At 43.9% G+C, this 26,149-nt stretch overlaps 1 protein-coding gene across 12 annotated transcripts in view; it reads left to right on the top strand.

The window, feature by feature from the left end:
- Positions 1–26,149, top strand: part of Cacna1d (calcium voltage-gated channel subunit alpha1 D) — a 445,956-nt gene that overhangs the window by 301,873 nt on the left and 117,934 nt on the right. For 9 of the 12 annotated variants that reach the window (XR_004116080.1, XM_031361254.1, XM_031361255.1 and 6 more), the window contains 3 exons: positions 2,859–3,011; positions 3,354–3,550; positions 10,745–10,848. Coding sequence is in view for 11 of the 12 variants with exons in the window: in XM_031361254.1 (XP_031217114.1) it covers positions 2,859–3,011; positions 3,354–3,550; positions 10,745–10,848 (454 nt within the window). In the remaining variant the exon portion in view is untranslated. Of the gene's footprint in view, positions 1–2,858; positions 3,012–3,353; positions 3,551–10,075; positions 10,180–10,744; positions 10,849–26,149 lie in introns of all 12 variants that reach the window. The other 3 variants (XM_031361259.1, XM_031361248.1, XM_031361252.1) reach the window with 1 other exon arrangement.

Here is a 26,149-nt window from a genome sequence, read left to right as displayed (position 1 = left end):
TTTTAGTTTTGTACACAAACATACATACTTGTGTGCATGTGTGTGTGTTCAGGAGCATGTGTGCCATGGCACACATTGCAAAGGTTAGAGGACAACTTGCAAAAGTCATTTTTCTTTCCTTTCATCATTGGGGGTCCCAGGGATCACTCAGGTCAGGCTTAGTAGCAAACTTATTTACCTACAGAGCCATCTCACCAGGACAGGGCAGTGGTGGCCATATGCCTTTAATTTCAGTCAGAGGCAGGAAGATCTCTATGAGTTTGAGACCAGCCTGGTCTACAGAGTGAGTTCTAGGATAGCTAGGGCTATATGGTAGAACCCTATCTAGAAAAACAAAAGTAAAACCGATTACTATTATTTAAAATTGTATGTGTGTGTGTGTGTGTGTTTGTATGATTTGTGGATGTTGATGAATCTTTGATGACTTACATTGTTATCTGATAAATGTTTACCAGAATCTAAGAGCACCAGGCATAGTGGTTCACATTCTTAAACCCAGCATTCTGTAGGCAAAAGCAGGTAGATCTCTGTGATTTTGAGGCTGGTCTGATCTACAGAGCAAGTTCCAGAGCAGCCAGGGCTATATAGTGAGACCTTGTCTCAAACAAAAGAAAGAACAAAACTAGAATTCAAGACCATAAAGCTAGGAAAGAGCATGGAAGATCATCTGGTCAGTTCTCACTGTCTCCCAGAGGAGAGGTCACAACTTTTGGGCTCTCATAACTGAAGGGGAGCCACACAGGGCCCATGACTCCTTACCCCTGGGCCACCCTCCCCATGCCTTCACGGCATGCATGCTGAGTATGTCCCAAGGAGCAGAATGAAATGAAAGTATATGTGCTCAGTTTGAGATGCAACTTGATACTCTCTCGTAAGTTTGGCCGATCTAAAATACAGTAGTTACACTAAACATCAATATATTCCTGAGACCAGTGGCTCACTGCAGTAGAATTTAAGAGCTAACTCTTAGGTGCTTTGGAGTGGTCTAATCATGTCTAGAAAAAGAAAAAGAAAATATCAAAATAGTAGCCAGGGTACCCTGTCCATGTATGTGGGAGCCGGTGCTTTCCCCTCATGTTCATTGTCTGCAATAGACAAAAAACATGAAAATTTGTCTTGTCAGTCTTGTTTTCAAAAGAAACCATTTGAACATTTAAAGACAGGCCCAGAATTTTAGTCACACAGAAGGCTATAAGGAGACAGTGTCATGCTGGCCAGGAATCTTGTCAGCCCTCCCTGCTGCGTATCCCCTGTCACTTCCCACTGGTGCTTACCAAGGGAGGCATGGCGCTGTAGCTGGGAGGGTTCCTTTCCTTTTTCTTGGATTATCCCATCTGCTGCTTAGTTTTAACTCTAGTATCTCAGCATTGTGTGTCCCTTCTTTCTTTGAATAAGTGTCAGAAAATTAAGGGGAAGAAAGACAAAGGAAGCCGAGGCCGTGAGAGGTGGGGATGGAGCTCTATACAAACCACTGAGCCTGGAAGCCTCGGTTCTAGTGCAGGCTCTGGGCTCCCTCCTTTCCTTCCATTCTTTTTTTTTTTTTTTTCCCCGAGACAGGGTTTCTCTGTGTAGCCCTGGCTGTCCTGGAACTCACTCTGTAGACCAGGCTGGCCTTGAACTCAGAAATCCGCCTGCCTCTGCCTCCCAAGTGCTGGGATTATAGGCGTGCGCCAACGCCGCCCCTTTCCTTCCATTCTTGTCCCTCACTGTTCTGTGTGTCTGCACCTGTACCATGGTGGCTCTAAGGCCCTCCTGTCTCAAGACCACATTTTAGCTGCAGGACACCTGCACCCTAATATTATATTGAGCATCCAAACCCAACCTTTTTAAGTCACTCAGCCTTCTGCTGCCCCTGCTTGTCTCCTCCATCCTAGAGGGACCACCTTTAGAAACACGTGGAGGGATTTTTCTTTTGGGGTCTGATGGGGTCAGCTGTAATTTGTCCCTGACCCTGGGCAAGATCACTCACCCTCTCCTAAGGCACTTTCCCTTTATCCCTTCCTGAAATTGAAGTCAGGTCCCAGGCTTCTCTGCATTCCAACCTCTCTGGAGCCCCAACTCTCTTTCCAGTCCTTTGTCCCTGTTCCACAGTGATTGCTGTCCACTTGCTCTCTCTGAGGCAACTTTCCCTAATAGACTCAGGTCTGACTCCAGACCCAAATTCAAACCCAGAACTGCATGGCTGTGACCTTCTCTTTGCTGATGGCCTTTATGACTAGCTGTGATGAGGCTCACCACCACCCCAGCTCACACTGTGCACTACTTCTGTGATGGGTTCTCTGCCCAGGCTTTCCTGTGGTAATCTGTCTTTAGGCTCAGATGAATGGGAAACTACATTAGGTCCTCTGTCCTCATCCTGTACTGAGACAGTGTTTTCAATCCTCTTTAATTTTCTGTTTGCTGTTGCTCATTGAGTGTTAACATACTACCTGAGAATAACATGTGAAACTCTTATATTCCCTTATAGACTGTGACCTCTTCGAGAATGTCCCTTTGTATAATTTGTCTTTATATTGCTCAAGGCACTAAACCCCGTGTTTTGCATGTAATATTCAGGTGGCTTTTGTTAAATGGATGCAAAAATCAGTGCATACATGAATGTATGATTTTAACACTGGCTACATCTCTCTGGGTCTTGGTTTTTCCATCTGTCTAGAGAAGGAGTTGGACTAAATGACATTTAGGAGTCCGTTCTTAGCTCGTCTCCTATCGAGGGTTAGTATTAATGAACGGCTTTGAAATATCTCTAAATTTTATTACTGTGTGTCATAAATAGAGCAAGCATCATTAGGAGTTATATTTATGGCCCCTTTGAAGTGTCATCTTAACTCACAAATGGATTTTTTTTTCTCTCCTAGGTTTACAAGTTGTTCTGAACTCCATTATAAAAGCCATGGTCCCCCTCCTTCACATAGCCCTTTTGGTATTATTTGTAATTATCATCTATGCTATTATAGGATTGGAACTTTTTATTGGAAAAATGCACAAAACATGTTTTTTTGCTGACTCAGGTGAGTAGTGACAGTTTTGGGCTTTGTTGTGGAGGAGGTGCCGGTCCCCTGAGCCTTTCCCTCCTCTCTGTTTCCTCTTTCTGTGTGAATTATGTTGAGGATGGCTTATTCTGCTTTTCCATTCCGATCTCCTATGGAAAGTATCCTAGCAGATAAGATGGGGGCTCTGCACAGGGCAAAGCAGGTAACCCCATTCTCTGTCAACCTAGGAGAGGCACTGAGAACATGAATGGAGAGTGGCAGGTGGCGGGTGGTGGCGACCAGGAGAAACTGAATTCAGCTGGTGAGGGTCTATTCCAAGTAGCCTCTTCTGAGCCATGCCTCTGCTTCTTCTCTCTGTAGATATCGTAGCTGAAGAGGACCCAGCTCCATGTGCGTTCTCAGGGAATGGACGCCAGTGTACCGCCAATGGCACGGAGTGTAGGAGTGGCTGGGTTGGCCCCAATGGAGGCATCACTAACTTTGATAACTTTGCCTTTGCCATGCTCACTGTGTTCCAGTGCATTACCATGGAGGGCTGGACAGATGTGCTCTACTGGGTAAGTAGCTCACAGACCATTCACAGCATGCTGTCCCCTTGCTAAAGACGTCCTCGGTAAGGGCAGCAAGCCAAGAACAGAGCCCTGGGGATTGGTTCTTTGGGAAGGGAAGCAGACCTAGACCCTCTCTTGGTGAGCCCCTCCTCCAGCTTTAGGGGGAAGCCCCAGTGCTGAAAGGCTGCTGCCTGGCATTAACTCCTGGACTCTTAGTCCTCAACCTTCCGAGTATTTCTTGGGGACTTGTTTCTTACTGCAGTTGCTCCTGCCCACTAATCCCTTCTGGGAACTGGAGGAGGCAAGGCTGTGCTGATTAAACTCAAGAGCGACATTTCTCAAGGAAGAGGCCCCTGAACTCCCACAGCCTATACATAAAGACAGTTATTTAACTAGATCCTAAAGGGGAGGTGGGGAACACAGTGAGGGCCCCTTCCATGCATCCTATGGCTCTGTGGCTGATCATAGCTCACATTAACATTTCTCCTATTCTACCTCCATCACTGTCAGCCAGGCCAGGGCATGCCCTGCCCTCCACTCCTTCCTCATTTTAACCAGCCAAAGAGCTCAGTAGAGACAGCAGAAAAGCCAAAATGCCAGGGCTGGTTGACCCTCCAGGAGGTGGATAACGTCTTGGTGACAAGTGTATGATTCCTCTCATTTCCTGCAAAGCCTGAAGGATTTGCTATAAAAAAAAAAAAAAAAAAAAAAAAAAAAAAAAAAAAAAAAGTACAGCAGCCATTCCCCCTCCCCATGACTTTGTTTATATGTAGAATTTTAAAAGCTCACAGAAGTTTAGACATCATTTTTATCCCATAGTAGAGGAGTTTCTAGGAAAAACAGCTAGCATCTAGATTTTGAGCCCAACTTCCAATGGATCAAACCAGTATTCTTACAGAGAAGTGTTTAGCACAGTGGTTCTCAACCTGTGGGCGGTGACTGCCTTAGGAACTCAGATGTTATAATTCACAACATTATCAAAATTACAGTTATGAAGTAGCAATGAAAATAACTTTATGGTTGGGGGTCAGCACAACGTGAGAGACTATATTCAAGGGTAGCAACATTAGCAAGGTTGAGAACCACTGGTTTAAAGGAAGTCAATAGTAGTTCTTAAATAGGCAGCTTCTAGGTCAAAGGCTTAGAACGGAGAAGAGGCTTTTGATAGTTTCTAAATCCTAAGGGTGATGGGTTGGGTTTTTTGTTTGTTTGTTTTTGTTTTGTTTTTGTTTTTAATCACTCTCTACCTTCAGGGATTGCACGAAGCCCTGGGTCTTGCTTCCCTTCACTGGTGAACACTATGCTTGTGAGATTGTGGGTATTCCTGTCCAGCCAGCCCTCCATATCTACAGATCCTGCATCCATGGGTTTAATCTACGTCTGATTGAACCAAATGCAGATTGAAAACAATTCACACACCCAAAAAAGTCATCTGCATTGAATATGTTTGGACTTGTTTTGTAATAATTCCCTTAGCATATCGCTTAGAATAATGGTTTAATGCTGTTAGGAATGAAAAAGTAGTCCAGAGACAACTTAAATGGGGGTATGTGGGGGTATGCGGATATAGGTCATGTGCAAATATTGCTTTATTTCAGCTAAGACGCCTGAGCAGCTTTGACTGTGACTGGTCCCTGTAGATACTGAGGGCCGGCTGCCTATCCTGATAAGTGAAGAATGAGCATCACCAACATGTTGTGGCTTGTTTGTCCTTCATCCCTATTTTTGATTGTTGTAAGATCTCGTGTGTGTGTGTGTGTGTGTGTGTGTGTGTGTGCGTGCACGTGCATCTGTGGACACAAATGTTAATTATACCCACAAGTAATACCTTCTCCTGGAGAGGCAGGATGGGCATCATCAGGCACAGAACTCCCATGTGGGGTGAAGTATTGATTTCACTTATGTCTCCTAAGTCGCAGCTCCTGAGCCTCTTACCTCAATCTTCCCTCGAAATGGCTGATAAATAGAGCATGTCACCCACAAAAGCCCCAACTCTGCTTTTCCCTCTCCCAAACAGTAGGACATTTTTTTTCTTGTTTTAAAACAAGTAAAAGTCTGTGACTTTCTCAGCTTTGTCTTCTATTGTCATGGTGAACTGCCAGCTGCTGATCCCACTTGCCTTGGCTGATAGACAATTTCCTAGCTTATCTACATTTTTTGCACATCAATTCTCTCATAGCAATTGTCCTGTTGTCACACAGAGGAAATTTCAGGAGTGTCTGACTGAAGAAGAGAAAACTTCATGCACCCAGAAAAAAACAAGTTTCCATGTGCTTTTCTGGGAACTTTCCACTATCAACCATGATGGTGAAATTCTCCACTGTTGCTATAACCAAAACATAGTTAATAATTTGGCGTTTGAATTACATCCTCTATGAATTACCTAACACCTCTATTATGATGGAGGAGCACATGTTATTCCTCAACCTTACTCTAGTCTCTATCTCTTCATAGATCTGAGATTTGAGATGGAGACAGTGGTATATAAAGAGGCCCTGAGCATACTCTAGCAAGGGTCCTCTAGCAAGTGTCTCTAGTCCTTGATTAGAGGCAGGCATCTGTGAACTTTTTAATGAAGGCTTAACAGTAACTACGTTTGGCATTGCAGGGATATGATACCCATTACAGCCATCAACTCTGCCATTGAGCTTGGAGCCAGCCATGGAATAGGCCTAACTGGATGCTTATGGCTGTCTTGGCTGCATTTCCTTTATGGATCCTGAACTCTGAATTCCCTATGACTTTCAAACATCATAAAGTGCTCTCCTTTTTACCTTCCCCCCACTCCCACAACCACCCAAAAACATGAAGCCCATTTTTTAGCTTTTGAGAATCATGTAAAAGAAAAGCAGATTAGCCTTCAGGTATCTGAGGGACTCCTGGCCTAGACTGGAAGGCAGCACACTCTCCTTGCTGTTCTCTGACTGGCCAGTGGTTTATGGATCCTTGTACAACACTAGGGGGCAGCTGAGCAATGCCTTCCGGAGTGTTCTCTAAGTCCTTACTCTCTGAAGCACATCGGGATTGTTTTTAATCACCATTGACTACATTTATTAGCTCATCATAGAGGTAGGCAGGAGCCAAGGAGCTAAGCTCTCCCAGTATTTTATGGGCCACAGTCAGCTGAAAGCCACTGCATTCTAGGACAGGACATCTCTGCCACAGCAATGAGCCTCGCCTGGAGCAGGTATTCAACAAATACACATCACTGTTGTCCCTCTCCAACCTGAACGAGCCCTTTGCCTCATCGGTGTGGATGGGCTGTGTCAGAGGATCTTGTGTCAGAACGGAGATTCAGTTTTAAATATCAATTTTAAAAACAAATTTCTCAATGTTTAGGGTTTTGTATATGGTAGACAAAGTCTTTGCCTCTAGACAAGTTTATATTTAGCCAGCATTCCCTAGCACACCTAGGCCATAATTCTCAGGAGGCTCTGGCAAATGTCTGGCAGGGTCTTGCAAAGGGACGTGCACAAAGGTGCACCTGGAGCTGAGCTATTTGGAGACATGGCAAGTTGGGATCATGAGCTTGGTGGGGAAGTGTATTGCAGATTTTTCATCAAGTGAGCTCCCCAAACACACTTAAAGTGCTGTTTGGCTCACGCAGATGTCTTGCACATGGAGACAGTAGTGCAGTGCAGAGAAAGATCTAGACAAGGCAGGTCCTTGGTCCCTCTGGGCTTTCATGTCCTTGTCTACAATATGCACAATTACCTAATTGTCTGATCTTTTTTTTCCTTCAACTGAGAGGGTTTTGTTTGTTTGTTTTCTTTAGAAGAGATGTTTTGAATATAGGAAGTTAGTGGCAAAGTGTTGGTTTTAGGAGAGTGCTGTTTATCCAAGTGGCCTCCTGTGTTAGCACCAAACACTTTCTTCAGAGGTGCACAGGACTATGGGCGTGCTGGCTGACCGACCTTAGTCTGAAGTGCTTGTGATCACCTGACAGCTCCTCTCAGTCAAAGCACCTGGGGCATTCTTCTGTGCCCCTGCAGCCAAGGCCTGCCCTCCCCACAGCCCATGCTCTGAGGCTCTCCCGCACTTTCCAAGAGTTTTGAAATGCATAAGGCCTTTATGCTTTCCTTTGACTTGAGACGTACATGGGCACTTATGCCTTTAAAATAAGAAAAAAATTGAAGCAACCTAAATTGTCTTGGGTGCCAAGTGGTCCTCTATGATGAGCCTGACATAAATACTTTAAAAATTAATCTAACTCCAAGTGCTTTCCTCGTGCCGGTGCCGCCATTGTTGGTGAAGAGCACACAGACAAAGCCCTGGACAGATAATGTGTTTAATGTGGGTCTGTGGGGGACCAGCCCAGCAACTGTGATTATTCCTTACGTGTGTGAAAAGCTTTAAGGACTCAGCCTTGCTGCAGCTGAGCAGGGAGAGAGACTGTCGCTGAGAGCTTAAGTTCATCTCTTCAGGCAAAGAGAAGAGATGCTCCAGCCAGTGGTGCTTAGCTCCTGCCTCCCCTCAGTCCTCTTCAACTGCCCTTCTGGGTGACAGTGATTTGAAAATGTGCAAGTCCACAGAGCACCCCATCCTAAGAAGTTCAAATAAGAAGTTCCCTCTTCGGTAGAGCAGACAGCTGTTCCCAGAGTCCTACTCTGAAAGTCACCAAGGCCTGAGAAGGGCAGGCGAGGCAGATGGCCAGGTCAGCAGACTTGGCCAGTCTCAAGAGTAAGGTGTCTAATGGGAGCCCTGCACTAGAGAACTCTCTCCTCTGCCACATACACAGCCCACTCCAGCGGAGGAGGTGACACATCTCTGTCACAGGTATTGATTTAAGGCCGAAGCTCTGGCCACCGCACCCAGCAGCCGTGTGAACTTTGAGATGAGTTTGGCGGTGTCGCTGCTTTGGAAGGATCACCCTCTGCCTTCCTGCTTGAAATTAGTTTATCCAACTTAATTAGATCAAGCATTGGAGCTGGGGCCCCGGCTCATTCATTCCTCCAATTGCTGATGTGAAGATGGAAAGGGTTCTATTAAGCACGTCAGTGTTCATGTGGCCAAACAGGTGTTTCATAAGGGAGCTAATGCCCTCTCCCTAGATTTCAGCAACAGATGTTAGGTAATTTTTTTTAATGTTCTCTTTTCCTGTTTGGCTTCAGCGTGAGGCAAATATTGTGAAATGCATGAGCCTCTTTCTGTAATGCTAAAAGCTGGACGCAGAAAACGTGCAAAGAGGCCCGGGGCTTAAAACCCTGAGGGTTTGCACCCAAGACAAGAGCAAGGGGGCTTGCCCAGAATATTGACTGACTGAAAATTCAGGACACTCCTGCAGAATAGTGCCTGGAGCCATCTATTCTGTTACCTGGTTGGTCCTTAATGCCTGCTTCCTCATTGAAGAAGTGCTTATTATTCAGTTCGTCCCGTGGAACACTGACCTGTGCTACTGCAAAGTCCCATCCAGCTGTGATCCATAAAGCATTTGTGTGCAAGCTGCTCACTGCTGGCCATTCTCTGGGGAAGTCTGACAAGGAGGCCATGTCTGAATGAGCAATTGAGTCGGGTGTTCCTCTGGCCCTGTCCTGCTTTTTTGAACAGCTCTCAGGTCAGAGTTGAGGTTCTTTTAATGGGTACAGCTAAGAAAAACAAACAAACAAACAAACAACTCCCAATGTTATCCCTGAGCACATGTCAGCTAGTGGCTTTGGGAACATTTTTTTTGTTTTCTTGCTTTTTTAGTAGTACTAAGTATTTATTCATTTAGTCCATATTTATCTAGTTTGCTGGCTGCAGATAATCCAAACCTAAGATGGGCTAGGCTTCCTTGGGTAGATAGATAGGATGATTATCTCCAAATAGATGGTGATTATTTTAGATTTATTTATTTTGAGAGTGGGTCTCACTGTGTACCTGGCTGGCCTGAACTCAATGTAGACTAGTCTGGTCTTGAACTCCAGATACAGATCTGACATTCAGATGCTGGATCAAAGGCGTGTGCCACCATGCCAAGCTAGTTTTTTGGTTTTGTTGTGAAGAGTTTATAGAGTCAAATGTTACAGCTTAGGACTTTTCCACCAAGTTTTAAAAAGCAGTTAGGACTGACTGGGATAGAACAGCAGCTCAGATTCAGGGGATCACTGGCTCCATCTTCTGCTGAGGCTTGCCCTGGAAACTGCTTATCAGTACAGTGTCCTGAGACGGAGCCAAATCTCCTTTCCCTACCTGGGTCCAGGATCTGCTGTTTGGCCTGAAGCCTCTATAAATCTTAGTGTGTGTGTATGTGTGTGTGTGTGTGTGTGTGTGTGCAGGTGTGCTTGTGTGCCTGTGTATATGTGTGTTCAGGCATTCTTGTGTGCCTCTGTGTGTATGTTTGTGTAGGCATGCTTGTGTGCCTGTGTGTGTGTGTGGTGTGTGTGCCTATGTGCATGTTGGGAATATGTAATGAATGTCTGCTGGCTGGTCTTGTCTCAATCTAAGTAAATATTTAACCCAATGTATGGAATGTTCTCTCTAACGTGACTCTCTCTCCTCACTAGATTCTCCTATTAACCCACTCCTATGAGCCCATCTTATTTCTTACAGATGAATGATGCTATGGGATTTGAATTGCCCTGGGTGTATTTTGTCAGTCTCGTCATCTTTGGGTCATTTTTCGTACTAAATCTTGTACTTGGTGTATTGAGCGGGTAAGCTACATCTCTTTCATCTTGAAGGCAGAGTCCTGAGAACAGCTGCCAAGACCACACAGGCTTTGCTAGAGGGACCGGTGGGCGGGTACCAGTCCCTTTGTATTGCTTTCTCTTCTGCTTAGGCTTCTGCAACCAAGCTATTTCCTGGAACCTCACCAGCTACCATGAAGGAAAGCCACAGAGAGATTATTGACCAGGAATTAATTAATCAGTATTGTTGCTTGGGATTTAAATTTCCCTTGGTTGGCCTTTTGTCTGTCCTAAAATGAGATACATTTATAATTGCTTTCTTGGTCTGGATCCAAATACAGTGCTCATTAATTGGCACAAAACTGCTGCGAGATGAGTGGTCTGGACTAACTTTGGAGAGTCTCTTCCTGAAGATTTCAGTATCGGGGTTTGCCCCACCCAGAGGAAAGCTGAGCAAGGGTACATGTTCATTCAAGCCCTTTCCTTGGAGTACTGACCTTCACCCAAAGCCCTGAGTGGTCCTGCAGCTGCATCCGGGGCTCTGTTCTTTAGTAAATGGATAACTGATAACTGATCTCCTTACCTTTTACAGGTTAATGATGCGATAGGATGGGAATGGCCATGGGTGTATTTTGTTAGTCTGATCATCCTTGGCTCATTTTTCGTCCTTAACCTGGTTCTTGGTGTCCTTAGTGGGTAAGCAGTTGGATCCCTGTTGCACATTCTCCTGCCGCCATGTGGGGCGTGTCTCCCAGCTGCTCCCTGGTGGCTTCTCTGCATGCCTTTGGACTCTGATGTCCCCTCTGTGTGTTGCTTTTAGATTGAATTGTGATTCTTTCTGGCTGTATCTGTCTGTGAGATTCTGTGTTTCTGATGCTTGCCAAGCACTGTTAACTTAATGAAAATGTTTCCCTTAGAGGTGAATTACAAGCAAATAAAAGGCTTCCTAGCTTTGGTCTCCTCCAGGGAGGGAGTTTGGTCTCTCCTGGGTTTCATTCCATTAGTACATGACCTGGCCCTCATTAGTCACCATCAGAGCATTATAAATAGTCGTGTTTCAGATTTTGTGATAAAGCCTAGATTGGTACATAAATACCCAGCAGTTTCTAGCCCTGCCTTCCTGCGGTTGAGAGGCTTTATTAGCCTGGCTTATCATTGTGTGAGACATGCTTCTGATTCAGTGTTCAGCTTTTCCACACATGTCCTCTATGGCCTTATTATTCCATCATTTGGTCACCATTTTGAAAATTCATCTTGTTTAATGCCTATCTCTGGATTTATCCTCCATCTATCAGGTTCAGGAGAAACGGGCTTGGGAAGGGTCTTGGGCCTTGAGCTGTGCTCTCCAGTGATGGGAGATGGTGTTCTAAAGCCCATGTGAGCAGATGTGAGTCTGAAGTGCTCCAGAAAGTGGAGGCTTCCCATCAGAGTGGGCTGGGGCTCTCTCAAAAGCACTTCCATAAATGGAGGGAGGGGGTGATTTTTACCTGAAAAACACTTTGGGTTTCTCATTATTAGAGTCTTATTTAATTCTGTTTGTGATGCTGCCTTATAATTAGGATAAAATATTTAGTTGAAAGTTGTATTCGATTTTAAATGAGGTTACTAAAATGTCTTAAGAATTCAAAATGTAATGTTTACAATCTATACAATTTGAAAAATTAAGGAATAATAATATAGTCAACTTTTAACTCAAAACTAAAACAACAGCAACGCATGCACACAGTCAGTACCAGCATACAGCCATTGCTCCAACCAGCCCACAAGATACCCATGCGCCCTCCCTTTGGCCCTAGTCACTGTACTGAGTCTAGACATTCTCAGGAAACCACACTGATGGACTTGATCCCAAGTGAACTTACTGGCTCACTCTCTGTACCTTGTTCTTTCTGAGGTTGTGTCTCAGGGACACGATATCTTCATGAATACTGAATTAGTAACGTGAGCTTCATCTCGTTTTGTGGAGATGCTTGTCTTTTACAGAGCAGAAAGCAGAACCTAGCTGTCCACTTTGACCCCTCTGTTCACCTTCCTCCAAACCTGCCCTGCTGTGAACTGAAAGCAGTCAGTTCTATACCATCGGACACACAGTCATGAAAGTCCCTTATCTAGAAGTGGTCCAGGAACAGTGCCTTCCTCCCTGTAGTGAGAGGAACAGGAGTGGAGACTAAGCAAGGGGTGGGGGAAATAGTACCCAGAACTCATCTGAGCTCTCTACTATACATTGCCAACTTTAAAAGACCTTTCTCCTTGACTTTACTGTTCATTTTGGGTCTCTCTCTCTCTTTCATTTTGAAACAGGGTCTTAACTCTGTAGCTCAGGCTAGCCTAGAACTCACTGTATAGGCCAGACAGACCATGGACTCAAAAATGATTCTCCTGAGTGCTGGGGTTAAAAGCATGAGCTTCCATGCCCATCGACAAGGCCTTCCTCCTTTTGAGCCTCTGTGGCCTGAAGTTGGGGTCAGGATGGTTAGAGTGGCTGTTATACTTGGAGAAACTTCGCCACAGGAACTACCCATACAAGGCCAGTACCCGTAACTGTGTTGTGAGTTCCTTGGCGCCCCATGTCTCCTTAGCCCAACTAAACTGACGGAGGCCATGGAAACCACTAATTTTAACAGTGCCAGTGACATGCCTTATCTCTAGCTCCCCCTCCCTGGGCAGGAACTGTTGCCTCCGGCATGATGAAGCAGAGATATAAGCCAGCCAAATCCTGAGGTGTTTAAAAAAGCAGAAGATAGGGGCAGGGAGTTCATTATAATGACAGGGCCTCAATGTGAAGCCTAGGAGAAGGACCCCAAAGCCAGAGGGTTAAAAAAGCACCGATTCTTACCTAACCGTTTACTGAAATACATCTTGAGGGGAAATAACAAGTTTTTGAAAGGCATTTATTTTTATATCAAAAGAAAACTATGAAGGAGAAAACAAATGGTACCTGAATGTTAAAAAGCAAACCTAAGACTTGCTGGCGATTTTAGCTGTCAGCTCATGCTGGGCCCAGACTCCTTGGGGGTGCATGCTCCTCTCCTCCCTCCCACCCCCAAGCCACTTTGGTAAGAAATGCTGAGGCAGGCTCCAGTGGAGTCAGAGCTGGAACTGCAAAGCTCTTTGACCATCATTCTCCCAGTTCCTGATGAAGGCCTGGCTCTGGGCCAGAGGCCAGGGGGTGCCAAGGTGTCTAAGGCAAAGACTCCAGCCTCAGGCTCAGGCTGAGCACAGCCAGTCCAGAGCTAGTAGAGTTGGGGGCTCTCAAGGGAGACCGCCTGGGCCTGCAGGGCCTGCCCCACCTCCCAGGGTTCCCTGCATTTCTCCCACTGCCTGGGCCCTTGTTTCTCCATTCACAGTTTTTGCAGTTATTGTTAAAGCAAACTTAAAAATTGTTACTGTAATCTTAAGGTTCTTCACAATATTCTTTTTTATGGAACATTAGAGGTGTTATAAAGCTAGGACATAGAATGTCAGAAGACATTTCTGTGGCATAGCCCTTAAGGGACTCAAAAACAATGAGCTACAAGCATCCCATGTAGGGACTTCAGCCAAGACCTTGTGCATTATTACCTTCAAATGAGGACTCACTAGGAGACAGTGACAGAGACTTGTGTCTGAAGCTGAGCCCTTTTCTTATCTGTGTGTGTGTGTGTGTGTGTGTGTGTGTGTGTGTGTTTGAGATAGCCTCTCACTGTTCAGTCCAGCCTGACCTCAGCATGGTGTCTATCCTCCTGTCTTGGCCTTGAAAGTGCTAGAGTGATGAACATGTACCACAGTGTCTGAATGTTAACCCTTTTTAAACTATGGCTTATACTTCTGTAGCTGCTTCCTTTAAGTATGGCTGTGGCATCCTGTAATCTACACACTTATTTTGGGGTTCACACATTTTTAAGGCATTTGCAGGCCGAGTCTCTGAAAATGCTGTCTGTTTTGTTTTGTTTCCTCCTCAAGGTGAGACTGAAGCTCATGAATTGCATGCTCTATGATCCTGGGTGTAGACAGTACCTCTGCTCATGGCACTCTGTGGGAAGAGCTGCGACAGACAGCCGGTAGCTAGTGCTATGGCTTAACATTTGGTTGTCCTTGATGATCCTTGGTGAACTATAATGGGCAAAGAACTAAAAAGACTGCCTCCTTTAGGTCTGAGGTCTAGGTAGCTGGTGTGTGTCTTGTCTTCTCACTTGGGTGTTTTAGAAACGCAGGAACTGCTCGTGTTTAAAGCTGCTCCTTTAAATCCTGGGTCTCTCAAGGGTTGCCTCTGCGGATATGCACACAGGAAAGCACAGTGCTTTTGTGTGTTACTATAGGGTTCTCCAGGGGACAGTGGTCCTCATGGGTGGGATCCTGATTCTCTACTTCAGGACCCACCTCCCATCTGCCACAGCTCTGGGATGCTGAGGTTTGAGTGGTCAAGGGAGACTTCCTAGGCTCCTGAAGTCCCAAGGAAGCCCAGACCTGGCTCTGCCAGCATCCCAAATTCACAGTGGTCTCAGTAATGCTCATCTTTAGTCTCTTCTTCCCTAATACAGATATAACCCTGTCTTGCTCCCAGACTCACAGGATGGCTTGAAACCAGCCAGTGAATGTAGAGCTACATGGAGAAATAGTCCAAGGTATTTTCTCATCTGGTGCATTCAACCCACAGACCAGGCTCCACTCCCAACCCACCTTGGTGAAGTGGGACAGTCCAAGGGGGCTCTATGGAAATCTCAAGAGGAGAAATTTCTGCATTTTTTAGGAAGCAACTTAAGACGATATTTGTTATGCACACATATACTATGCTCTATGCCACTGGGAGATGGCCATGGGACATAGGAGTTCTTTGTCAGTTGTGAAATATTTTGTCTGCAGACTAAAACCATTGTTATTAGCATTAGACATAGTGGGAACTCTCTTGTTCTTTGTACCAGTGGCAGGGAGTGACGTCTCTGAACAGCAGAACTCAAGCACAGCAGGCAGCCTAAATAACTGCAGTGTGAGTCTGTGTGCTTTGGGCCAAGTCCTTTCCTCATTGGTGTGTCTGCCCATGGAGCCTGTTTTGGTTCCAACCTCATGGACTCCTGGGAGCCTTCAGAGAGCTACAGAATGTAGACCCTTAGGGGCGACTGCCAGAAAGGTTCTAGGGAGAATAGATCAGTGATCTGGAACAAGGCAAACTGGCCTTTCTAAGCCAGTGAAGAGAGCAATTGGCCAAGATAGGTTTATACTAGTGAGAAATCAAAGTTCTATAATTTGTTTAAATGTTTTATTATGTAAGCATGTAAATAATGGAAGCCAGTTGTGTCTAAAATGCATTACTACATGAACTCCCTTCAGGGCCTGCTTGAAATAATAGGTTAAAGTCATTTGACATTGGTCTGGGAACTCAAGGTTTTTGCTAACATCTTCCAAAAAATATTTAAAATAGCTCTTCTGAAGCAAGCTTTGTATGTTTCCAGGCAATAAATGTTCTTCATAAGCCCCCTTTCAGGACATAAAACTGAATATAAACTGAGCCAATGTGTCTGTGGTTTCAAAACCAGTCAGCTCTAAATTAATTTTGTGTTTATGTGTCTGTGCGTCCTGGTAAGCCTCAAATCTACCAAGTCACAGACTTCTTTTAAACTCACTTACTGAGTTTTCTACTCTTAGAGGCCAATATTAGTTCCTTCTCTTTTTGTTGTGACAAAATGCCTGGTAGGAGCACCATAATGAGGAAAGTTTGCCTGGGCTCGTGGTTTGAGGGGATACAGCCCCTGGTGATGGGGAAGGTTTGGCAGTGAGCATGAGATGCTCTCATTGCATCTGTGTCAGGAAGCAGGGAGATTCGAACCCTGCGCTCAGCTGGCCTTTTCCCGTTGTCTTCAGTCTGTGATCAGAGCCCACAGGGTGGCATGACCTTCATTCAGGATGATCTTTTCTCCTCAGTTAAACTTTTCTGGGAAAAGTGTCACAGAGTTAGACCTTTGGAGAAATCCAAGTCCAGTCAAGTGGACAATAGAAGTTAACATCACCAGGCCCCATTATCTTAACCTGAATGTGGGGGCAAACAGGGCAAAACAAAGCATTGTTTAAAAAAAAAAAAGAAAGAAAAAGAAAAGAAAAGAAAGCAGGGGAGATTTTCAAAACAATTTGTCTTTCTGAAACTTACTTCCTAGACTCTATTCTGAAGACATAAAACACCAGGCCCAGACAAAGATGGAGCATGGCTGCTTTTGTGAAGCCTGGCTTCCTAAATAAAGATCGATGGTTACAGAGAAAATGGTGCGGGAAGGTGGTGATGTCCCTGGAGAGACTGAAGACCGTACTATGTCAGAATTTTGCAGAATAGAGTCAGGCTTACAGTGTAAGGAGTTGGTCCTTGGTCCAGTTATATTCATGGCATTGCAAGCTAGGAAATCTCTGCTGTCTTCTTGGGTACTGGCTGGTGGGACAAAACACTGGGAAGAGGGGGTGTCATTTCTGGGCATTTCCTAAGTGAAGACCTGCCATGGGAATAGTCATTCCTCATATTTTTCATGGTAGTTTAAATCTTGCTACCAAAACCTATTGATAAAGAATGAACAGCAGAGTTTCTACATTCATGTATCTACACCTCTGACATATCTGTATCATAGCTAAGCAGTCAAACTGTTTGCAAAGTTAAGAGGGACAGCACCTGGGTCCTGAATTGCTTTCATCAGCACATCTTGGAAAATAAAAATGTAATGCACTGCATTAATGAGAACCCATGGCTTAGACAACAAAGCCCTTTTGGCAAATGGAAGTCTAACCTTACCCAGGAATGGTAGCTTATGCCTTTAATCTCAGCACTCAGGAGGTAGAGGTAGACAGATCTCTATAAGGGTTCAAGACCAACTTGGTCTACATGGTATGTTAATATGGTAAACAGTGTTTCAGGAATTATGAAAAATGAATCCACCCTGTAAACCTGCTTTCCCACCAAGCCACATTCTTGTGCCGATACCGTTTGGTCTCAATACTATGTTCAGCAGGTTTTTGTTATTTTCTCCCAGCAAGCTACATCTCGCTTGCATGCAACTCTTTACACACCCCCACAATCATTCATCTAATTAGCGCCTAAGACCTGGTAAGTAAAGCATGACTCTTAAGGCCTTAATATCCAATCAGATTTATATAATAATAAAATCACAATTTATAAGATTTCAATACAATAATTTCAGAACCAAATAGTACAGACAATATTCTAACCCAGTTAATCTATTTTGTAAGAACCTTTGCTTGGTTGTTTAACCTCATGGGGTCTGGCTCGTCCTCATCGTCTGTCTCCATGATGAAGACCTCTTCCTGCTCCTCTGACCTTTTTCCTCCTCCAAGTCTAGGTCCACCTCTCTATTTCTGTCCAATCCTAGGCCCGTCACTGCCCTAATGTGATTGGACAGAGAAAATGCTGCATAGTGAGAACTTGTCTTAGGGAAGGGGACGGTGGAGAACTCCTTACAGGGAGACCTCTTACACTAAGGTGTTTTCTTCTGTATGGAATTATTCTCTAGACTGAGGTTGGGGTACTGGAAAGAGCCACAGTCTTTTAGAAATGCTTTTGGTTTGGCTTTGGTAAAGTAAGAAATGAGGCTAAACATGCATATCTACTCTGGACATTATGTTTTCTTGTTGCATGGCTGACAAAGAAACCAAGGTCCTAGAAGTGAGGCAGGCTGGTAGCCACACCTGACATCAACAAGTAAGTGTGGCCTCTCTACTGCTGGCTGGCAGCTGCTGTTTCCATAGAAATGGCTGTTGGATCAGTGGAAACGAGGTAAGAGAAAGTTTTTGCTGATGCACGTTCCATCAAGCTGACGCTTGTTTCCCTGGCAACAGCAGTGGACAGCAGCCAGGCTCTAGAAACAGATTCAGTAGAGCACTCACTTGTCAGCTGTGGCTCTCATCTGCTCCTGACCACACTGTCTTTGATAGCACCTAGCAGAGGCCTCTGAGGCCCTAGCAGGCACTGCTGGCCTCATGTGCCCTCCTGGGCATCCATCTTGCCTGTGGCAAACTGTGTCCAAAGCAGACCATCAGCGATCTTCTCTCCACCTGTGCTCATCTTGCTATGCAGCTCAGAAGGCAGAAGGTTGTCGAGGGCAACGGTACTGCAGTGCTGACTGTTGAGTCTGTTGATCTCAAGTCCTAGGGGAGTAGAATTCATTACAGTGATTTTATGCCTAGACTCAGCTCTTCACAAAACTGGTGATTCCTTAATAGTTGAAATTAAAGCCATAATTTTCATGCATCCCTCATCCTGCTGGGGGCGGTCACCGTTGCCTACAATGAGAAGGATGTTTATGAGTTTAATAACTTGACTTCTCGTGAGAAACATATTGATGACAGTCTCCTAAGATGTTACTGCCATCTTCTGCCAGATCTTTTTCTTCTGTTCCATGTCCTTATATAGGCTAGTAAAATTGCTTTCGTGCCTCAGGTATTGGCTCTGTAGGGCAGCTTGGTATCTATACAAAGATACTGTATGTGGAACTTCTCCTTGTTACAGTTCAGCACCTGTTTCTTCTTGGGGTTTTGATTTTATTTCTGCACAAAAATGCATCCGAAGCACAAGTTTTACCCTGCCCGTGTGAGGCAGCATGGGTAGGTCCCACAGCACAAAGCAGAACCTTAAGAGGGTCTGGGTAAGTTGTTTGCCCTAAATGCCTCAAAGATACATTTTGTTTAGGAAGATTCTTTTTCTGAAGAAGAAGGGGGTTGGGAGGGGGGAAGCCATGCAAATCATAGCTGTCTCTTTGAGAAACAGCTGAGATACAGATCTGCTGTGCTGGCAGAATGTGGACTTGGGCATCCAGCAGAACTATGAGAATCTATGTACTGTCTCTATGGGACTTTCTAAATGACTTTTCTTTAGTTTTCTGGAACACAGTGCCTTTGTCTGGAGGCAGTGCTGAGTGGCTGACCCCTAAATAGTCTGTACAGTTTATGTTTGTTAGGTTCAAACACCAGACAAGACAAAGTAGACAGTCTTATTAGATTCATATTAATTCTCTCTCCTTCTCTCCCATTTGAAAAAAGAATGGCTTTTCCCTTTATCTGATGAGTAATGTATGAGAGTCCACACAGAGGAGTTGTATTTGCCAAGTGCCACATTAGCCACTGTGGTTACTGTAATGAGTTCAGAATAGAGATCTGGTCATGGTAAGGCTTGCCTGCAATTCTAGCACAGGGATGTAGGCATGGGAATCATGAGTTCGAGACCAACTTGAGCTATGTAGAAAGGTGATTTGTGTATGTGTGTGTGTGTGTGTGTGTGTGTTTATGACATGCTTTAATCGAGAAAGTAAACTTATGGTAAAAAACCTTTCCAAATACTCTGAAAATAGGACAGGCCATGCTGTGGCACAGCTACTGATGCATAGCAGAGGCATGTGGCAGTGTCCCGGGTGACTGAAGACTGAAGAAACATCCACCATAGGCAGGCATGGTGCAGAGGCAGAGGACACTAAGTTTCCCATCAGGGCTGGAAAATGGGAAGAAGCAGAAGACACTGGAGAAACTAAACAAAGCTGGGAAGGCAGAGACTGGGGACCTGAGGACTTGGGGAGGCAGAGACAAAGAAGGAGAGACTAGCCAGCAGAGCTGAGATCTCCTGCTTCCTTGTAGAGCCTGTGGTAAGCTTTGGTCATGGATGAAGAGTAGAGAAATCACAGAAAAATTTTAATCAAGAATTGGTGTGATCTAAATTTGAATTTTATAAAAATTATAATATTCACATGTCTTCAGATTACCTTTAAAAATGTTCCAGGAGTGAGGTTGTATTGCTAGTCATCTAGAGAGATGCATAGAGATATGATAATGGAGATTTAGCAGATGTTATTTGTGGAATCCAGCTGGTAGGCATATAGGTGGCATTCATTCTATAATCCATTATGCTTTTATGAGTGTTTGAAATTTTTCTTAGTTGAATGCTGGAAAATCTGTATATAAAAGTCACCATAGCTGCGGTAATTTGGATGGACTTAGTATAAAGGGTGTATATAGGAAGCGAACCTAAGGCTTCCATGAGCCTCTTGCAGCCACAAGGCACTAATGGTACCAGCTTGGATATTTCACTATAAAGAAGAATGAAATAGCACAAATTCAGTGTGACTGTTTTCAGAATATAGGCATGGGCTTCACAGTGTTGGGACCCATAGCTCCAGAAGTTCCTGTTTTCATGCCTGGAAATGCTCTTAGAATTGTTGTGGAGGGCAATATAACTCAGCAGAGAATGTCAGTCTATTCGTGGAGGACTCAAAGAGTGGCTCAGGGCTGATAAGACATCTGGAATTTGTAGGGCAGAATGGAGGGGAAATGGTGTCAGAGAAAGGGCTCCAGAAATCTAAATAGAGGTCCTCTGACGTCTTTGGCCACGTGCATAGCTAATTACATGCCACACCATACTCACCGAAGCCTGTCAGAAAACAGCTACTGGAGAACCCAGTGCTAGGCTCAGACCATAGTGGGTAAACCTTAGAGACTGTGTGTGGGACTCGAAGTGAGATTTCAGGAAAGGTAGGCATTAGCAAGAAGCCACTTTCACTATAAAAACAAACTCCAAAAGGATCAGACCAAATGCCCAATACATTAGACTTGCCAAAACAAAAATCAATACTCATTAAAGGAAGATGCCAAAGTACAGCCATTGCCCCAAATATTTCATCTCATGAACTAAACATTGAGAAAAGAAACAGTAAAAACAGCCACGGTGGAAGGGATACACATCAGGAAGTGACAGGAATGTTGCACTAGGTGATCAGGTTTGAACTGCTTAAAAGCTCTCTAAGAAATTAAAGGAAAGGATTGCACACCCCAAAGAAACAACATAGGAATAACACCGTGTCTGAAAATTGGTTGGGAACCAGAGGGGAGAAGTTGAGTGAAAGTTTACACATATGCAGGTTAGTAAAAGGCAAGCTAATGAATGTGAAGTTGGAGTCACAGAGAAAAATAGATGGGGAAGGGAAAAATAAATAAATACAAATAAATAAAACAAATTTAATAAATGGAAGAAAAAAAACAATCTTAGGCACATCAAAGGCACATGGCCAAAAGTTAAAGATAATACCTTAGAGGAAATTAGATGGGGGAGTTGACCCCAAGGATGTCCTCTGGCCTCCACACTCATGTACACACACACACACACACACACACACACACACACCAACATACACACACACATACACATACACACATATACCAACATATACACACAAACATACACACACACACACACCAACATACACACACATACCAACATACATGTACCAACACACACACACACCAACATACACATACACACACATACACAAAACTAGGTGGGTGAAGTACATTCCATGTTAGAATATGATAGAACTCAATGACTTGGATTTAGACACAGTGAGAAGCAGCCACAGTCCAATGGACTCTGACATGTTTGAAGAGCTGAAAGGACTTGGAGGCAGAACTCAGGGCTACAGTGTTTGCCTGACATAAGAAAGGCCCAAGGTTCAAGCCCCAGTTTTGAAAAAGATGAGGAAAAATGGTTAAGGAGCTGAAAGAAACTCTCTGGAGCACAGAGAACGCCTCACAAAAGTGAAACGACACAGGGCAGCAGTGCACGCCTTTAATCCCAGCGTTTGGGAAGCAGAGGCAGACAGATCTCTGTGCATTCAAGGCCAGTCTGGTCTATAGAGTGAATTCCAGGACAGCCAAAGCTACATAGAGAAACTCTGTCTTAAAAAACAAAACAAAACAAAACAAAACAAAAAAGATAAAATAAATCTGAGGAAATTTTTTTTAAAAAAAGTTTAGTGACACAAAAAAAGATTTCAAATAAAAGCTAAGAAAACTGATCAACAGATCTATACTATAAGAAATGCTAAATGAAACTCTTCATGCTAAAAGAAAAATAATTTTAGGTAGAAATAAATACACATTTTAGAAATAAACACCGAAAAGAAAAAGATCACAAAGGTAAAGATAGAGCCCCACCCCCCCATTTCTAAATTTCTTGAAATGATGTCATTTAATGTAAAATGTAGTGTCAGGCTACCATGGGGAGTGTCATGGGCTTACAGGGAACCACAGCAGGAGCAGGGAAGGTGGGCGGGACTAAGGGGAGCCTTCCTGTTGTAAAGTCCTTAAAATAACCATATGTTAAAAAAATCAGCATTAGGATTACCATGCTAATGTAAGGATGCGTGACAGTCTTAATACTTTAAAAATGAAACGCAATGCCACAAGCCATAAAGAGATTAAACAAAATACTAAATAGCCATCAGTAACCCAGAATAAGTCAGGAGTGGAGGAAAGGCAGAAGAAGCAAATGTAGTGCTCAATAAATAAATAAATTAAGCTCACAGCACTTGGCATGGTGCTCATGCTTGAAGTTCTGGCCCTGGGAAGGCTGAGGCAAGCAGATCATAAGTTCAAGGCCACCCTGAGCTACATAGTAAGAATTCGACTTAAAAACAAACAGAATGGGTAAAATAGCAAGATGACAGACAGCTGTAAGCTTCATCAAGAACCAAATTCACTGAAAGTGACTGTGCCAGTTTAATTAGACAGAAATTGTTATACTGAATAAAAATGCAAGATGACAGAAAATTTGACACTGACACTAAACAAAGGAACAAGGTTAATATTAAATGTCACCAAAAAAATGGACTTTAATACAAGAAGCAGTTTTAGAAATAGAGCAGAGAGAGGTGGGGCAGAGAGGCATATGGGGAGAGGAGAGCAGAGGGAGAGAGAGAGAGAGAGACAGAGACAGAGACAGAGAGAGAGAGAGAAAGAGAGAGAGAGAGAGAGAGAGAGAGAGAGAGAGAGAGAGAGAGAGAGAGAGAGAGATCCTGTAAAAACCAGGGCTATTTCATCAAGTTGCAGTGACCCTGCATGCTTTTTCCTAGTAACAGATGCACTGTGCTTAAAGCCAGACCTGTCCAAATTAAGTAAAACACTGGTGAGCCCACACACGTAGATGGAAATGTTTGTGATGTCTTGTCAGTAATTGATAGAGTAAGGAGATTAAGAAAAACAGCAATAACTATCAAATAACTACCTGATTGACTTTATCAGAACACCATGTACTGTTCTTTTCAAGAGCAAACAGAACAGCCACATCATGACTATTAAAAAAAAAAAATTCACTGAATCTCAAAACAGAGCTGGAGGGATGGCTCTGTGGTTAAAAGTATTTGGTGTTCTTCCAAAGGTCCTGGGTTCAATTCCCAGCATGATAGCTCATAACTGTCTGCACCCCAGTTCCAGGGGATCTAATACCTTCTTCAGGCCTCTGTGACACTAGAAATGCACGTGGGGCTCAAACGTGCATTCTGGCAAAACACTGATACATGTAAAATAAGATTTAAAACAACTCTGAAGGTTGACTCTCTTTGGTGATTTGAATAGGTTTGGCCCCTATAGACTCATGTATTTCGATGCTTGGTCCACAGGGAATGGCACTATTAGGAGTTATAGTCCTGGTGGATTTAGGTGTAGCCTTGTTGGAGGAAGTGTGTCACTGTGGGGGTGGCCTTCCTATTGCTCAAGCTTTGCCCAGTGTGGAATCAGTCTCCTCCTGGCTGCCTTGGGATCAAGATGTAGAGCTCTTGGTTCCTCCAGCACCATTTTGGTCTGTATGCTGCCATGCTTCTCACCATGATGATAATGGACTGAACCTCTGAAACTGTAAGCCAGCCCCCAATTAAATGTTTGCCTTTATAAGAGTTGCCTTGGTCATGGTGTCTCTTCACAACAATGAAATCCCAACTACGACACTCTTAAAAAGCATGTTTTTCCCTAGGGTCTGAAAATGACACAGCAGACACTTGTCACCAAGACTGGAAACCTGAAGTAGATCCCCAGGACCCCGATAGTGGAAAGAATTGACACCCACAAGTTGTCCTCTGACCTCCACATGCCCAGAGTGGGATATACTCCAACATAAACAGCACATAGATGGAATTTTTAGAAATTAAAAACAAACAACAATAATGAAAAAGTATGCTTTTCTAGCTTTTATGGCTTTAACAGAAAAATCAATGATAACCTATTTATAAAATCTCTTAAATATTTTGTAATTAATAAATCTCTACCATGACTCAAACCACCAGAAGCATTTGAAAATACTTTATATAATACTGAGACCAATATCTTGGCATTTATACAATCCATCTACAGCAGTGTTCTGGGGGAAACTTGCTGCTGCATCCATAAGAAGCATTTACGTGACTCCCAGTAAGTGCAGAAAGCTCCACTGACCATGTTTTCCTGGCTGCATTGTTAATTCTCAACAAATGAGAACTATGCAAGAACTTTCATGATCTGGAAACCATGCTCTCTACCTCGGTGGTTTTCAACCTGTGGGTCGCTACCCCTTGAGGGTCTCATTAAATATCATGCATATCAGATATTTACATTGCAATTCATAATAGTAGAAAATTTACAGTTATGAAGTAGCAATGAGATAATTCTCTTTGGGGGGTCAGCACAACATGAGAAACTATTAAAAGTTCACAGCATTAGGGAGGTGAGAACCATTGCTCTACAGCAACCTGTAGCTGACATCATGGCTAATGTTCGAAGATGAATGACTCTTCCCAAGAAGAGCAAGGTGTGGATAAATCTTAGCAGTTCATTTATTCAACTAAGCAATGCATTAAGGCAAAAAAGAGATAAAATATAGAAAGACTTGGAAGAAGGAAAAACGTATTTGTATTGATAGTAAGCATGCTTGCTTATATAGAGTGGGAATTACAACCTGCATATAGCAAGATCACAGGACAGACACCTGTCAGCACATATGAGTTAATTTTATTTCTACATAAAAAAAAAAAACCCAAAACTGTAGGGACTGTCCAAAGGGTTGAGCAGAAGGCATCAAAGCATGTTTGTGATTCCCTAAAAATAGACTGAGGGTTCAGGAGAGGTTGCCACTCTGGGGCAGCCTCCCAGAGGGCTCAGAAAGGGCCATAGACTTGAGGACAAGACTGAGTCGGTGCCAAAGCAAGCTATGAGGAATACAGGGATGATGGAACATCTGGGGAATAGGAAGTGAGGGCAGAGAAAGTAAGGACGCCATGTGACAAGTATGCATCTGAGAAGATCCTGTCTCAGCATACACAAACCTGGGATGCTGGGTCTCTGCGCTAAGATCTCCACACCCCTCATCTGGCGGACATCACATGTGGCTGTGATCTCTACATTGGTCTGGGGCACGGGGATGTGTTTGTCAGCTTCTCATATGGTATGGGGAGGGCGGGACATCAGAAGTCAAAAGTCCCGGCTCCACTCAGTCCCATACTTCCCAGATATGTGACGTGGGCCATCACAGTTCACTACTCTGTACTGAGGCTTTCTTGTCCTTGAAATGGGACAACCTCATTTCCTGCATGTTCTGAGAACAAAAGAGATTAATGGAAGGGACTTGAAAGCCTGAAAGCCTTGTCCACACGTCAGGATGTCATATGTGTCTGGCTGTGTTCTTCTAGGAGAGGAAACCATTGTCCAGGGTCTGAGCATTCACTTGCTAGTGTTTCTCTGCAGGGTTCCATGACTCAAGGATGAAATATTAATCCACTCAGAACTCCGTCATTCCTTTTGTTGTACAAACTATTTAACCCCAATTCAGGGTTTCTACCCTGCCTTTGACCATTTACTTTGTGGATAAAAGACACACACAGTCTTCATATTTACAGTAAGCCTTAATCAGCACAAGAGCTGGGTAGATATTTACCCTCTATGCTATTAGAATCTACTTTCCTATAGTTTTTTCCTGAGTTTTTACTACTGTGTCTCATCTGGGCTGCTCCTAACTTTAATTGGCCACTCTCATGTGGCCTAACCCATGGCATCTTTCTTCTCCTTAACTTCTTCTCTTACTCATAGTTCTTGCTCACCCCCACACCCAGGCCTGAGAACCCTAAAATCTACCTATGTCTCTTCTACCCAGCTATTGGCTGTCGGCATCTTTATTTACCAATCAGAAATACCTTGGGGGCGGCAGGGCGGTGGTGGTGCATGCCTTTAATCCCAGCACTTG

The sequence above is a fragment of the Mastomys coucha genome, unplaced genomic scaffold (genome assembly GCF_008632895.1).
Source record: "Mastomys coucha isolate ucsf_1 unplaced genomic scaffold, UCSF_Mcou_1 pScaffold9, whole genome shotgun sequence".
Lineage (NCBI taxonomy): Eukaryota > Metazoa > Chordata > Mammalia > Rodentia > Muridae > Mastomys > Mastomys coucha.
This window is presented reverse-complemented; position numbering and strand designations above follow the sequence as displayed.